Source organism: Protomyctophum parallelum (assembly GCF_964188405.1).
Source record: "Protomyctophum parallelum genome assembly, chromosome: 9".
Classification (NCBI taxonomy): domain Eukaryota; kingdom Metazoa; phylum Chordata; class Actinopteri; order Myctophiformes; family Myctophidae; genus Protomyctophum; species Protomyctophum parallelum.
The window spans coordinates 12,772,430-12,789,776 of NC_139706.1; the positions used below are offsets into that span (position 1 = coordinate 12,772,430).

General features: G+C 43.2%; 1 protein-coding gene across 1 annotated transcript in view; it reads right to left on the reverse strand.

Moving 5' to 3' along the window:
- dpf1 (double PHD fingers 1) overlaps nucleotides 1-17,347 on the reverse strand; it is a gene marked incomplete at its 3' end in the record, with an annotated part of 77,435 nt that overhangs the window by 45,804 nt on the left and 14,284 nt on the right. The window contains exon 2 of the mRNA XM_083772634.1: nucleotides 371-400. Within this exon, the coding sequence (XP_083628760.1) occupies nucleotides 371-400 (30 nt within the window). The remainder of the gene's footprint in view (nucleotides 1-370; nucleotides 401-17,347) is intronic.

The following is a 17,347-nucleotide window of genomic DNA, read 5'->3' on the forward strand; positions in this document are numbered from 1 at the left end:
GACAGACAGACAGACAGACAGACAGACAGACAGACAGACAGACAGACAGACAGACAGACAGACAGACAGACAGACAGACAGGCAGACAGACAGACAGACAGACAGACAGACAGACAGACAGACAGACAGACAGCGTGTGAACACGTGCGCGCTTCTTGCCCCTTTGTTCAGTGAAGGGACAATGCATGTGCCATATGGTCACACCTGTACAAGTGTGGTTTTGATTAAAATTCAGTGTAGATTTAACTTCTTTGTTCCCTTACACCTTCTCCCTCCCTCCTGCTCTCTCTCATCCCCTCTCATATTATCTCTCTCTCTCTCTCCCTCTCTCTCTGTCTCTCTCTCTCTCCCCCTCCCCTCTCTCTCTTACCTGTTCTTGATGACTGCACCTCCAGATTGTCTGTATAGGGGGAGAAAAAAAAGAGAAAAGAAATGTGTTGGTGAGTCACTCCTCCACCCCACCCTGCTTTCTGCCTCTCCACCATTCATCTTGGTTTCTCTTCATTTCACTCCTGTCTCTCTCCATTCATTTATCTGTCTGTCTCTCTCCATTCATTTCTCTGTCTGTCTCTCTCTCTGCTTTTCATTGTCTCTCTGCCTGCTGTATGGCTGTCTGTGACAGTTATTACATAATTGCCTAATCGCAATTGTTTGAGATAATCACTTTTTTTTGCATAATCGTCAATCATTTCCATGTTAGAAATGTTTTGAAACATTTTCAAAATTAGAGGAAATAGCCGATCTACGAGCTCAAAACATTTTGAGCTTGTAGATCGGCTATTTGCACTATTAATGTTTTCTTTTTTGTTAGTATGAAGTAATATCATACTGTATCTGACCAAGCCTAAAAGCCAAACAGAAATGCAGTTTTTATTCATAATTTTCAGATAAATGTTGTTCATCGACAGAAACAGAATTCGTTAATTCGAAATCGCAATCATATTATTTTATTTTAATTATTATTTCTAATATTAGTTTTAGGGGCTTTTATGCGTTTATTGATAGTAGAGAGAGAGACAGGAAGAATGGGGAGAGAGACGGGGAGAGACACGCGGCAAAGGCTGGCTGAGCAGCCTATAGGTGCCCAGACGGTTGAGCTAACCGGCCAGGACGTTAATCGCAATCATTTGAGTGAAAATTATTGGTCAAGTAAAATGACATTATCGTGACAGGTCTACTGCCTGGACTTCCAGCTGTTTCTCTGCATATTCTTTTAATTCCTGTCTCTCTTTTGCTCTCTTCCATTCTCTCACTCGTCTGTCTGTCTGTCTGTCTGTCTGTCTGTCTGTCTGTCTGTCTGTCTGTCTGTCTGTCTGTCTGTCTGTCTGTCTGTCTGTCTGTCTGTCTGTCTGTCTGTCTGTCTGTCTGTCTGTCTGTCTGTCTGTCTGTCTGTCTGTCTGTCTGCCTGCCTGCCTGTGTCCAGTTTTAATAACATGTCTCTGGTGTCTTCATGCTTAAGAGAAGATATCAAGGTCAGTGTCTGCTAGCTCCATTTGAAAGTGGATACAGCACACACAAGCATGAACACACACACACACACACACACACACACACACACACACACACACACACACACACGCGCACACGCTAGCACGCATGCACGCAGAGCAACAGCAGAATCACCAAACAAACATCAAACCTGTACTGACCCATGTGCATCAAATGCAGTCATAGTTATTCAGTCAGTTTCAGTTGTTTAGCCACGGCAGGAGTCATGCAGAGACAGAGCAGGGAGAGCAGAGAGTGGTATAGTGTATACAGACTGGGCTTTAACCCAGTACTGATTGATTGATTGATTCATTAATTGATTGATTGATTGATTGATTGATTGAATACTTTATTAGACAGAATGTATAAACAGCAACAGATTACAATCAGTCCAAAAGGGATAGCACCAAAAAATGTCCTTGCGATCTTGTTAGGCCCTGGGTTCTGAGAAAACAGCATTTCTCTCTACAATGGTCAAGTGTTTTTTGGCTGGCGGCTTATCAATATATGGGAGGTGCAGAATCAACGAATACACTAACACACACCCACACACACTTTAGTTAAAGTAACTGCAATACTTAAAAAAGTTGTCATGTTGCACACATGCCTAAATTGCTGATATTTACGCCACTCTCATTGAAAACAATGTATTTAAAACTCCAGATTGTCACTCTCCAGTGCTGCATGAACAGCGCTCGAGCGCTGTTTTCTGTCCCCTCAATGACAAAACTCTCCTATAGTCTACATAGACACTATACTCTGGGTCCTCATAAAACCTCTGAACCGGTTTGGCAGCAGCGGGCGGCCGCTGGACTGCACGCGTCACATTTAATAAACGCAAATTGTGCGCATTATTATCTGCCGTACGTGTTCTCTTCACATAATGCGCAGTTGTAAATGTGCTGCTAGAGCCTTCTGTTGAATTGAATAGCCTCTCTCAGACCATTACGGCGGTTTACGACGACATTAGTTTGGCGTACGTAGCCAGATCTGTCCCTGTTCGTTCTTTGCTCTATCTTTTAAGGTCTTTGTTCTGCAGTAATGAGTGAGTGCTACACCAACAGTAATGGTGCTTTTCAGCAGCATGATACCTGCTTAAAGCAGCATTATATAACCTTTTCTTTAATGAAAAAACATCAATAAGACGTATATAATTGTCGTTGTTTTCAGAGACATTTTAGATCATGTCAAAGGTCATGTCTCAAATAGATACTTCATACTGTGAGGCAGTTTCTCCTCTGTGTCCTCAATATGGCATTGGCATGCAGCAACGACCTTTTTTTTTCATTAAGTACGTATCTTTCCCGTTGGCTGGCACCTCACAGGGTTGCTGTGCACCTTTTGCCCATCATCTCTCAGATAGACACAGGATTTATCCCCTGAGCAAGCAGGCAGGCTCTATTATCTCAATGGTAAAAATGCAGCACTTGCACAGGAAACCGGGTTTAAATCCGTAGTGGAAGAGGAAAGTTACATAGTGCAGCTTTAACTCAAGTTTTTTCTTCCACTGGGGAGAAATGTGTACCTCTTTTTTTAAATGTATTTATAATTTTTTTTGTTAATTTCTTTCTCTTTGAATGTTTTGTTTGTTTTTAGTTTTCATCAGGAGGGTTATTTTTAGCACTTAGCACACCTAGTGACTTCCAAAGAACAGAACACGATGAACATACGTAGACTGTATGTAAGCACAGGAGTTATTTTTAATTGTGGTGAAAACTGGGACAATTTGATAGTGAATGCTGAAAACCGGGACGTTTTAGTGTTTTAAAGATATTTACGCAGCTGAAACTGGGACAATTTGATAGTGAATGCTGAAAACCGGGACGTTTTAGTGTTTTAAAGATATTTACGCAGCTGAAACTGGGACAATTTTATAGTGAATGCTGAAAACCGGGACGTTTTAGTGTTTTAAAGATATTTACGCAGCTGAAACTGGGACAATTTGATAGTGAATGCTGAAAACCGGGACGTTTTAGTGTTTTAAAGATATTTACGCAGCTGAAACTGGGACAATCCGGGACGAAGCGGGATGTCTGGCCATCGTAGAGTAAAACAACAACATTTCAGGCCACAACCTGAAATAATCCTATTTGAACTGGGGAGTCCCCAGTCCCCACCCTGATGAGCAGCTGGAATTGCAGCCATTACCTTTAGTTCGACTCGGTTCCACATAAATATTGCGAAATTAACCAAACTACAAGCTTGTAGATCGGCTATTTTCACAATGTTTGCTACCTTCTTATATAAATTTGACAATTTGGCCAATTTAGTATTACAAAGGTCTTAAAAGTCATTAAATTATAACTTTATAACTTTTTTTTTACTGTTGAGTGAATCCCACCCTGACCAGTTTGGGGACCACTGAAGTAAATCAAAGGGCTGGTGTTACCAACTTAACCACAGAGACAGATGGCAGTACATCCATTGTACAGAAACCACAGGTATGCAAACAATGTTTCAAACAATAACCCAGAAATATCAGTCCATGTCAATCACAACTATGTAGTATTTAAGTTACTCAATATAATATTGAAGTTACACAGTAAGTTAACTAATGTAGTATTGTATTAATAATTAATTCACAATAGTTTGACTGCTGTGCTGACAATAGCTGAATTTGTGCCAAAAAGTGCACAAACAAGCAACATTGTTTGACTAAAAACAAAGGTCTTCTTCAGGGAAAATAATCTTTTTGAAGGAATGGCCCACCGGAGCCTAGCTTTTAAGTACATACACATTTTTTGATTACTTGGCCCATTGCCATTCAGCATTCTGATTGCTGTATATTCACAATTCCGCAACAACCCAAACGATATCTGCAGGAACCAAGAAGAACCATGTCCGGACCAACATTTTGTGAAATATGTGAATAGTCTGTGAGGCGTACACACATAAGTCACAGGACTGCTGATCCAGGAAAGATGCACATGAGACTCAGGGAACAAGAAGGCATGGGCTTGTAAGTTGTAGCCATGTTGCAAAGCATACAAGTTGTTAGTGACCAGCATACAATGATGGAGCGAGAGAGAGAGAGAGAGAGAGAGAGAGAGAGAGAGAGAGAGAGAGAGAGAGAGAGAGAGAGAGAGAGAGAGATAATATGAATCAGATAAAACGGGAGAGAAAACAGACAGACAGACAGACAGACAGACGGAAAAACATTCAAAATGCAAAACAGCTCACCCCAGACTGAGCTTCCCTCCCCCATTTCCCAATTTCAATTCCACCCCCCCCCCCCCCCCCCCCCCCCCACCAACCCGCTGTCTTTCGTGTTAATGGAATAAAAGTCGCCGTCCTCAATAATAAGTTGACAGCTGTAGAAAATGGCTGCTTTACATTTGGGCTGAGCCTCTTCTCTCTCTCTGTGTCTCTAGCCTCATGATATGACGTTAGTGGAGCATATGGCTGCTCCAGCTACAGTGCATGTTGGTCTTTGATGGTCTGTAGGAGAAGCAGCTTTACTTAACCACTTACACCCAGTCTAGTCCTAGCGAAACCCACGTGAGCTGCTCTGGCTGCTGTTCTCCTTTACGTCTGCACCAAATGTCTAGAGCTAGGAAATATCCCATCTATACCAGCTCTGGTATCTGCTGTTTTAGTAGAGAGAGAGCGTGAGAGCGAGAGCGAGAGCGAGAGCGAGAGAGAGAGATGAGAGAGAGAGAGAGAGAGAGAGAGAGAGAGAGAGAGAGAGAGAGAGAGAGAGAGAGAGAGATGGACAGAGTTAGAAGGGAGGCAGGCAGAGAGAGATGGAATGAGACAGAAGAAGAGATTGTGTATGAATGACATTCAGAATGGCCGAATGAGGAGCCATAACAGAAGGCAGGGTTTCCTGCACAATGTTGTTGGCATGGCGCTGCGCCATGCTTGAAATAAATTGCGCCAAGCCAAGCTTTTTTTTTTGGGGGATAGTGAGGGGGGATAGTGAATCATAGTGTGTGTGATATGAAATGTCCAGTACCTCCCCAGTGCCTCCCCCAGTGCCACCCCAGTGTCTGCCCAGTTTCCGCCAAGTGCCTCCCCAGTGTCTCCCCAGTGTCCCCCTGAGTGCCTCCCCACTGCCTCCCCAATGTCTCCCCAGTGGCTGCAGTTTCTCCCCAGTGCCTCCCCAGTGTCTGCCCAGTGCCTCCCCAGTCTCCCCAGTGCCTCCCCAGTGTCTGCCCAGTGCCTCCCCAGTCTCCCCAGTGCCTCCCCAGTGTCTCCCCACTGCCTCCCCAGTGTCTTCCCAGTGTCTCCCCAGTGCCTCCCCAGTGTCTTCCCAATGCCTCCCCAGTGCCCCCCCAGTGTCCCCCCAGTGCCTCCCCATGTCTCCCCAGTGCCTCCCCAGTGTCTCCCCAGTGCCTCCCCAGTGCCCCCCCAGTGCCTCCCCAGTGCCTGCCCAGTGTCCCCCCCAGTGCCTCCCCATGTCTCCCCAGTGCCTCCCCAGTGTCCCCCCAGTGCCTCCCCAGTGCCCCCCCAGTGCCTCCCCAGTGTCTCCCCAGTGCCCCTGCAGTGCCTCCCCAGTGTCCCCCAGTGTCCCCCCAGTGTCTCCAATAGCAATACAAGAGCAATAATACAAATTAATCTTAATTTATTAATCAAATTCATTAATTCATTCATCAAAAAGATTAAGGTGCGCCCAGCACCATGCCAAGGCCTTTTCCTGCAGGAAACACTGGAAGGTGTGTACAGTAGATGTATAAACACATGATGGAGCCCTGTCTTGTGCCACCCCATACCCCTTAACCCTAAACTATTTGCCATGTCTTACTATTTTGTAAAATATTTAGAAATAGTTCAACTAGCCGTCTACATTGACACGTTGTAAGCTTGTATATCAGCTATTTGAACTATTATAAAAGGTTAAATGGTTTTGGTGTACAGTACATGGAAAAAACAGCAAGTGCAGAGCCAAAGGTCAGAGTGCCTTGGACATCTTTTTCTATACCATTATTGAACCCTCACCAACAAGCACCCCTTTTTCAGTTTGTACAACCACACGGACCACGGCAGCGCTTCTTCTTTCTATTCAAGGTCCATATTGAGGGTTTAAGTGGTTACATTTCTGATAATACTCATTACATTAATTTAACATTAGTTTTACATTTAACAGTATTGATAGAAAAGATCATGACATTAAACAAACAAACCAAAACATTTGAGTCACACAACAGTGCTGTCAAAGTGCTGGAAAAGTTTAATTGTCAACACAATTCAATACAATATTGTGGTAGTCAGTGCCCCAAATGCCTAAAAGGCACCACCTGATGGATTTTTTTAGGAAAGTTACTTAATGTGTTGTTTCTGTATGATTTTGATGTGCTGAATCCATTTCTGCCGTATGCAGAGTGATTCGACACACCATTTAGTCAGAAATGTAGTAATTAGCATAATTAATCACTATAAAAACTGGAAATGGCTATAATGTTGATAAATAATTGTGCTTAATGTGTTGTTTCTATATGATTTTGATGTGCTGAATCAATTTCTGCCGTATGCCGAGTGATAAGACACACCGTTTCGTCAGAAATTGAGTAATTACCATAATTAATTACTAAAACTGGAAATGGCTATAAATAATTTGTACTTAATTTGTTGTTTTTATATGATTTTTGCTGTTCTGATGTATGCTGAGTGCTGCAAGTCACCGTTTTGTCAGAAATTGAGTAATTTGCATTTAGTATGTAGCATTTTTTGAAAGTTCAAAGTATCCCAAATAAGAATCCATGGCGGTGAAATAAGGGTCCCAGTTTTTTTGAATTACAATTCCAACATCATGGTGATGTTTTAGGGCAAAGTAAATTATACATTAGGCCCCTGGGTGGTGACCCAAATCACATTGAATTCAATGGAGCGACATTCTATAAATAGATATTCTATAAAATAAAAAATATCCCACGATTTTGTAACCCATTTTTCACACCTGTGTCAATTATCTAATGTGATCCTGGGATCTACACACCCTCCACCAACCTGGGGAGAGCAACGGACTTGAACTCATGCTTCCTTCATGCTTGAGTGTCCAAGTTGCTCCTTTACACCTGACAGGGGGGAGTTTCCCTGGTTAGACGTAGCGCGGGAAGGAACACGTTACGCCAACCAGTTCCTTTTCCCTCCATCAGGCGCCCCGGCTGGCCAGCGGGAGGCAGTTTAGTGACCAGGATTACTGCATGTTTTTTGTGATGGTACCTATAGGGGACACGGGGAGAACATGCAAACTCCACACAGAAAGGCCCTATCGCCAACCTCCCCTCGGGTATGGGCACTGATGACGCGGAGGAGACAACACGCCGCCATGGGGATTTATTTATGCGTTGTAGAACTCACCCCCAGAATGAGTTACAGCCAAATATCTGCAACGTACACATTACTGTCTGGTGCTCTTGAACCCGGGGATATGAGAACCAAGACGGTGAGTGCATGGTTTCTGGCCGTTTTATAGGAAGCATAAGTCCCCTAAAAAATATGCCGTTCCATAGACTAAAATTTATTCTTGGTGAATACATTAAATATACTGAATGGAATAGTACTCCTGGTCAGGACGGTGCTAGAGCTCCGTGAAGGGGTCAGGGGACAGTTACTGGTGTGAAGTAGTTAGGGTGGCACTACTTTAGGTAGCCAATGCATGACTCAGAGACATCTATGGCAGTGGAGTGGCAAGCGTGCAGAGGCGGATTCATCTCTGTCTCAGCTAAGGGGTCCTTGGCCTGAAAAAGACCCCTGGGCGGCATTGGCTATGGGGTAGAGTGACCGGATGGGAACCACAAGGTTCCCAGTTCGAAGTCGAACCCGGGCTCCCCCAGAGTTAGTGTTGAAGTGTCCTCGAGCAAGACACTGAACTCCTAATTACTCCCGATGTGCAGGTTGGTGCCTTGCATGGTTTCCTCTGCCATCGGTGTATGAATGTGTGTGTGAATGGGTGAATGTAATGCACAATCTCTGTAAAGCACTTTGGATAAAGGCGCTACATAAATCCACCATTTACCCCTGCTCTATCTAATAATCGCCTCCATCAGGCCAGACAGCCGAAGGCCGGAAACTACAGTATATGTTTTCGCCACTGTCTGATTCACATTTCACAGTAATTGATAAACGTGTCGCTTCGCACAGCGTTTCGAGCTTGTGGACCTGATACTTTTGATAATTTTGTGTGATGCTGTACTATGATCGAAGTAGGGCGCTAATTTAAAATACAAAAAGTTAAAATATGGAGATAAGAGTTTTCTGGCTGCCCTGCAGCAACGATATAATGACTCTTCACACGAATTGTCTTTGCCAAAAATGTTTCTACATTTCAAGCTCACAGCACTTGTAGGTGGAATATTCTTTTCAGAATGTTCGCCGTCCATACACATACAGGAAGGCTATGTTTGTGTAGTTATAAGACACAGCAAGTCCTAAGTACTGTATCTTTGTACAGTAAGTACCAAAATGTATCCAAGAACAACCATTTCACTACATGTTGGCCAGTAGTACCGATGAAATACAGCTTAAATGGCTTTAAGCTTCAACTGAGTGGTTTTGAAGAGCTAAGAGCTAAGAGTCGTGTGTGATATGAATAACAAAGTAGGCTACAATATAACATTGTAATAGTTGTTCACAGTAGTTTATGAAATCTGCGAAATAGCAAAAGTAGATGATCTACAAGCTCAAAATGCGACACGAAGATCTGTTACTTTTGACACTTTTTTGTGTTAATTTATGAAGAAAAGAAACACAAAAAGTTAGAATATGGAGATAAGAGTTTTCTGCCAGACAGCAACGATATAAAACCTTCTTGATTCTTGAATCAGTAAAATGTTATCTCCTTCTGTTTTTCTTCCACACAGGGAGCAGGCAGTGCTTTCACTATAAATAGCACTATCAAAGTATCAATGTTTAAGCCAGTGGTTCAAACATGTTCAAGTCAAGGACCCACAAACGTCACTGTACTATTGTCTATTATTGCACTTGCTATGTTGGCCACCAGTATAGCAATAGTGCACTATAGGGGGCACTTGGCACTTGGCAAGTTACATTTGGAAAGCACAAGGCACTTGCATGGAGGGCCCTGAACGGCATGGCCAGTGTATGGAACTCCAACCTCCCCCGTCAAACCAAACTCATGCAGCTTCTTCTATGCAACGGTAGAGTATGTTCTCCTATACGACAGTGAATGCTGGACCCTGAAGCCAAACCTGCAGAAGTCTCTAGATGGGTGCTACACCAGAATGCTGCATGCAGTACTTAACAACATGTTCACAACAAGAATGTATGATGGAATGCCAAGGGTGAGCCATCAAATAACAGCCAGGAGAATGAGACTAGCAGAACACTGCCAAAGACACCAAGACACCAAACTAGTGCTCTGGGAACCAACGCACTGGCACCGGTCACGAGGACATCCCACATTAACATATGTGCACTGTACTCCACGACGCAGGAGCGCAAAGCACCAACGAACTGTCCAGATATATGGAGAACCAGGATGACTGGAAGCGACAGTGGGCTCGTCTAGGACGACCTAGAGAGACGGGGAGTTATTATGGATACAATGTCTGTCCAGCGTTGCCAGAATTGACAAGAGCAACAAGCAGCAAACAAGTCCAAAAGAAGTGACTATAGCTCACAGGAGCAAACCCGTTCTCACAACCAAGGCGTCATGTTTTGCAGCTCTGTGAGTAGCCCTGAGAAGTGTTGACATGACGGGACACCCTGAAAGTCAAGTTTTGACATGTCAGGACGCCATGGTGAAATCGCATGTTGACAAAACTATCCCTAAACCTAACTCTATAATCCTAATTCCTAACCTCACAAAATTATGCCTAAAAGTAACCTTAATCACCTCACGAACAGAATTGTGGGGTCCATGCATGGCACAAAACATTTTCAGATGGGGGTCTGCGGGCCAAATATATATACATTTGGGGGTCCTTGACATGAAACTGTTCTACATCAATCTGGTCTACAACTGCGTTTGAGGGACAGGGACGTCGCTGACTATTTCATTGCCTTTTGATGCCCCCCCTTGGCTTGTTGCCCTACGCAATCCCTACGTGTGTGTCTTAGCGACGGCGCTGTTGAGGGGGGGAAGACATTGAGAGCTGCACTACTACTAGGCTGTGGCCAGTGTGGTCTTGGCAGACATGTTTCTCTGCAAACAACCAGACCACAGAGTGAATGAGTGAGCAACCAAGGCGGGCAGCAAACCACACAGCTCATGTTAGCTCTGCCTGAAAGTCTAGACCTCCTTCTGGATGCTCAGAATAGGCAAGCAGGTGCGTCGTGCGCATGCACACACATGCACGCACGAAAGCGCGCATGCATGCACGCACGCACTCACACAAACATATACACTGTATCATTGGAGTTTCAACCTTACATTTAGATGCCATTGGAACTATTTGTATTACAACTTTTCAAAGTCACAACGCATCACAACACGCGTCACAACCCATTTTCACAACTTTTATTTAAGATGCTATCTTAGAATAGATGTAGACCTGACAGTGACAGACTGACAGTGCAGGAACATAATTGCCTTCCTTGATGCATCAACGAGCGTCAACGACCACTGTAATGAATTATTTTGCAGACCCCCTGGCGATATTGCGGACCCCACTTTGGGAACCATGGACCTATAGAGTATGGAGAGAACACACTCCCAGCGCCCACAGTGTCCCCAGCGAGAATCGAACCCAGGGCCCTATAGCTGTGAGGTGACAGCGCTATTGACTGATCTAAGAGCTTCAAACGCTGTGCGAAATGCCGTGTTTCGAGCTTGTAGATCTGCTATTTTGATGCTTTGGAATTGGAAAAGTAACAGATTTTTATTCGCCTGGAAAGGAGCCAGATTAGGTGGTTCGGGCATCTGGTTAAGATGCCTCCTCGAGGCACGTCCCACTAGGAGAAGACCCCGGGGCAGACCAAGGTGTAGTTGGAGGAATCAGACTAACTGGCCTTGGAACGCCTCGGGATCCCCCAGGAGGAAGTCACAAATGTTGCTCTGGAGAGGGAAGTCTGGAGTTCTCTGTTGGAGCTGTTGCCCCCGCGACCCGACTACGGTGTGTCCAGTTTTGGACACAAGGGGATTCCACCCCACAGATGATATACCACACACACACACACACACACACACACACACACACACACACACACACACACACACACACACACACACACACACACACACACACACACACACACAACACACGTGAACTTGTGACTCGTGAACTAGAGTGAGATTGGCACAGATAAGTGACCGCTTTCCAAACATTTTCAATAATTGCCATTTGCGTTTCTTTCAAATATATTCAAAATATATACAAAATATTTTGGACAAAATATGGGTCAAAACTTGGTGGACTATAGAACTCTCCAAAATCACCATAGAGAAAATCAGTCGACATGATATACATATATATACATACATAAACATATATATGCTAGCAGAGAGATGGAGAGGGAGACATGCAACACAGTTCTCCAATCAGAACAAAAGCAGAGAGATGTTATGATAGACGTAACACAGCTGCCAGGCAGACATGGAAACAGGCATAATCACCTAGACGTGCACAATGCACGCACGCACGCATGCACGCACGCAGTACAGACACATGACATGTACCGTACAGTATATAGAACATGCACACACATTCATGTACAGGGATGTGCTCACAATCACATGCACAGCCGGACACACACACACACACACACACACACACACACACACACACACACACACACACACACACACAGCTGATGGCATACAGGTTAAATATAATTGGTACTGTAAATGTGCATTTATATAGGCCTAGCGCTTTTATCCAAAGCGCTTTACATAGATGCATTACATTCACCCATTCATACACCGATGGCGGAGGAAACCTGCATGCAAGCAGCCCCAGGCTTTCCTACAGGCGAGACGCGCAGCCGCGGGCCAATCCTGCAAACTTTGAAAGCCAATTTTAGCCAATTAGGATGGAACATGAAATATCGGACAGATCCGACTTGAACACATGACTATAGAGATACTGTGTAACGATTTGCAGCATTTTTGGACAGAATCTGGAGGAGTAATATCAAAAAAATTGTTTTACAAAAGTCGGCCTCCTGGTGGCAGTATAACAGGCCGTTTAGGAAAGTTTGGGGCAGAGGTTCATCGTTGGGATCCAGAGAGTGTTTGTGCAAAGTTTGGCACTGACCGGGTTTTAACGGTGCCGGAGATTAGCTGTTAACAGACACACTCACACACGGACGGACTCACACACACACACACACAGACACACAGACACACACACACACACACACACACACACACACACACACACACACACACACACACACACACACACACACACACACACACACACACACACACACACACACACACACACACAGAGTGCAAAACATACTCTCTCCCCATGCCTTCGGCCTGGTGGAGACAATCATCTAAACATACGTATTTAGCTCGCTGCTCAGCAGAAATGGAAATAAAATGTAAAGATATTTAAAAATATATTTTCGTGAACGGAAGCTTCCTTACTCGGATTTCGGGAGGTGTAGTTCCAGACTCTCTATAGCATTTGAAGATTGTGGAATAGTTGTCTGGCTACTGCTCATGGTTCCAATCCGGCTGCTCTACCGGCCACTCCACCCCTGAGCCACTGCCGCCCCCAGGTTAAAGGCGTAGTGAAATAAAATAATATGTTTTTCACACTTTTAGACCATATCCATGGTCATCATATGGGCATACCTAACAATGAATGCCAAAAAAATTGGCAAATTCTCATTTTTGTGTGTTTTTATATCAAAACTAGAGCTGGGACTCGATTAAAAAAATTAATCTAATTAATCAGAGGCTTTGCGATTAATTAATCTAGATTAATCGCATTTTAATCGCATATCATTATTTGACCCGAGAACAGTGAGAAAGCAATTTTTTCAAATGGATTTTGGTATACTAGTGAATCAATGAATAGTGAATACATAAGTTTAAGCAATAAAACATTGTTTTTGTAGTAATAGGGGTAATAATTCTTTATTGAATAATTGCACACAACTGTGCTGTAATCCACACTACCATCGGATAGCCTTTTAAATCCTATTTCCAATCCACGGGGACAAGCAAAGTGATCTCAGCGGCTTCCCCCAGTCTGGTGAACTGTCTGCGGTTTCTGGTGGTGTGATTGTCTGAAGAGGACACGGACACTTGGTGCGCAGGTCCGTCTGAAAACTGTCCAGTGACAACGTTCCGCGGTGAAAAAAATAGTGCGATTAAAATGCGTTAATTTTTTTAATGCATAAATTTTTCTGTAGTTAATTAATCGTAATTAATCGCAATTAGTCCCGGCCCTAATCAAAACATACAACTATTTTTTTTATTACTTCCTGAAAACGAAAACGTTCTGCGTGATGACGTGTAGAGATACACATCAATAAAAGCCAATAAAAATGAAGCTCACCAGTTTGTTTCCCATGCTTCTTGTCCTCCTCCACACAGATGGTTTTGATTAAAGAACTACTCCGTTTTAATCTCATTCAAGATGACATCCAGACAGTGTATTACTTGTTTTAAACTTAATCATCACACTAAAATATGTATATAGGTTGTGTATAGGTTAGAAATAATCCGCTGACTTGTCCTCATGTCTCACTTTGTTTACAAACTAAATGCACGTGCAGGAAGTCATAGACAATTTGAAGCTAAAACTTCAAAGTAAAATGTCCACCATTTCCGTTGCCCTGTAGGGAAACGGAAATGGTGGGCATTTTATTTTGAAGTTTCAGACAATTTCAGCTTGAAACACCGGCTCTGAAGTTTCTGGACCAATCAGAGCGCCCCATCGCTTGATCCCTTCAGGCGATGGGGCGGTAGATAGGGACGGTAGCTATGCTATACGCAGGACGCATGGAGTGTGTTTGTTTACAAGTCAGATAGTCGGCCAGCTGCACCAGTTTACTGTTATGTGGCTTATTTCTATCCTATAATGTTTTCAGATACATATTTTAGTGTGATGATTAAGTTGAAACCGAGTAATACACTGTCTGGATGTCATCTTGAATGGGAATAAAAACTGAGGATTTCTGTAATCAGTAGCAGCTGTGTTGGACGGACGCGCAGATATGGGGAATCAAACGGGTGAGCCTCGACACGTCATCACGCAGTACGTTTTAGTTTTCAGGAAGTAAAATAAAAGTAAAATTTGATTTGTATGGACTTTTGATATAAAAACACACAAAAATGAAAATGTACCCATCTTTTTGGCATCCATTGTTAGGTATGCTCATATGATGACCACGGATGTGCAGTCTAAAAGTGTGAAAAACATATTTTTCATTGCACTACGCCTTTAAAGGAGAATTCCATGCTAGAAGGCTTGCCTATGGTATAGGGGAAATAGCCAATAATGCGCTTTTGCACAAAATAACACGTAACAACTACAAATAAAGTTAAGAAAGCTTTCTAGTCTGAAATTCTCCTTTAATCACAGTTGGAGTCCCCCAGGTGTAAATACTAGGTCCCCTAGTTTTGTTCCCCCTCTACACTAAATCTCTTCACCGAAAATAGCAGAACTACAAGTTCACTTGTAGATCTGCTATCTCAATCGAATGTTGTTGGCCCTAGGATAAGGACCCTAGTCATGTGGTTAAGATGGTCTCATAGTCCTGCTGGCTAGTGAGGGGCACTCTTATCGTCATACATCATCATACATAACAGTTCAGTGCTCAGCCAATCAAATCACTGTCATTTGGTACACACAAACACACAAAGCTGGTCATATAGGAGGGGCTAGCGCTCCACAAAAATAGCAGATCTACAAGCAGCTTGTAGATTGGCTGTTTTTCCCGGTTACCACTAACGATAAAGCTGAAGCTCTAATTAATGTCTAATCCTAATATAAACCCGATCTGAAGCTTGAACATGTTTTTTAACCCTAAAACAACAATTGTGAGGACCAGACTTTCTACTATACTTGTGGAGACATTTTTAGTCGACACAATATTGTACTTTTTCTCCACTACAATTATTTACTACAATAGATTTTGATTAGCATTACAAAACACTAACCACTTCAGCCCTATATACATTTCGGAAAATTTGAAAATAGCAGATCTACATTGTGAGCTTGTAGATCTGATCAGATCTACATTGTGAGCTTGTAGATCTGCCATTTTCAAAAGATCTTTTATACAAAACTTGTGAAACAGGACGTTCTGCATGTGAGGCACAATTATTTATATATTTTTATTTTTTGATACTTGACACTTTTGTACTTTTACTCTTTAAGTACATTTTTAATTCCAGACTTTTGCCAATTAGACTAAAAATAATCTAAAATCACGCCAATTTTCTGAAAAACCTCATGTTTCTATATCAGTGGTGCTCAATATTTCAAGTCAAGGACCCCAAACATTATCTGAAAACATGTTGTTCCAGGGACCCCCCCAGAAGCAAAGATTTGAGTTAAAAACGTTCGCTCTGGAAGAATATATACAGTATTCAAAGATTTGCACCACATTTTTAAGATTTTTCAATAGCAGATCTACAAGCTCGAGCTATGAGCTTGTAGATCTGCTATTTTTCAATAGCTAAAGTATAACATGTAAATGTTGCTTAAAACACCAAAAGGGGTTCAAACAGTATAAAGAATGTGAGTACTGTTTTTTACACCACTGGAACAAGCGACCAGGCAGGACCCAAACCTGGTGATTCCCTGAAGCAATATCCAGTAAGTGATATCCAGTGCAGGGAGACCGGAACCCCAGGCCGGCGATCACAACCACACTGCCTACAAAGACCAATATTGTGTTGCAAATTAACTGCAATTATAGCCGTCTCTCCTGCCTATTGATAGAGAAAACAGAGGGCTCCCCCTAGAGGGCGTACCACATCACTGAACATGATGGGCGGTGAGAAAATAGGAGAAGAGGGGAGTCATAAAATTAGTGCACAATCACTAAAAGACAGCAACTTACAAAGAAGGATTCCGATTTAATGGCGTCTTCTCAGAGGATGGAATGGGGTAATTAAAGTGGAGGAGAATGAAGTGGACCGCGGGCTAAATGGGTTTTCTAACATCATGCTTTTGGGAGGCCAGATTGCGCTGGAGTACTTTGCACTTCAGATGGTTTAGCGAATGGCCAACAAAATGGGGTGCCTGAAAGTGTGCTGAGTGTTGTGTGATATAGTCAGCTGATGTGCGTGCACTGTGTGTGTGTGTGTGTGTGTGTGTGTGTGTGTGTGTGTGTGTGTGTGTGTGTGTGTGCACTGTACAGTATTTGAGCTGTGCGGCTTACAGTCACCGGTAGCTATAGCTATAGTTACACCTGGCCAACCACCTGCCTCCACTACCATTGTCCATCTGTGCAGCCCTCTCGTGCGCACGCACGCACGCACGCACGCACGCACGCACGCACGCACGCACGCGCACACACTGGCCTGCAGAGCTCTAACATCAGACTTTAACCCTGCCCTGGCTGAACTGAACAGATCTCAGGGTGGAAAACCTGAGATCATTTCAGGGAATGGGGGGAATAAAAGAACCTGTGTTCCTACAGTATATAGATCTAAAGTATAGATTAGATTTAGTCACAAGCTCTTGGTTGTCGGGCAGAAACCTCTCATCTCCATATTTTTCCCCCAATAAATGAATGCAATATTTGACCATACTATAGCGTCACACAATACGCTTGTAGATCCGCTACTGTTTTTGAATTTGAATCCTGAAAAGTCACAGTTTTGGGCAAAATTATGAGGTTTCCACCCGAGACAGTGAGTAAAAACCCACAGACACACTTGGACCACATTAGTTTTCACTTATTTTCTTCTTTGTCTTGACAAACAGCAGATCTACAAGCTCAAACAACACATTGACGTGATCATGCGACACATGATCAGTTCAAT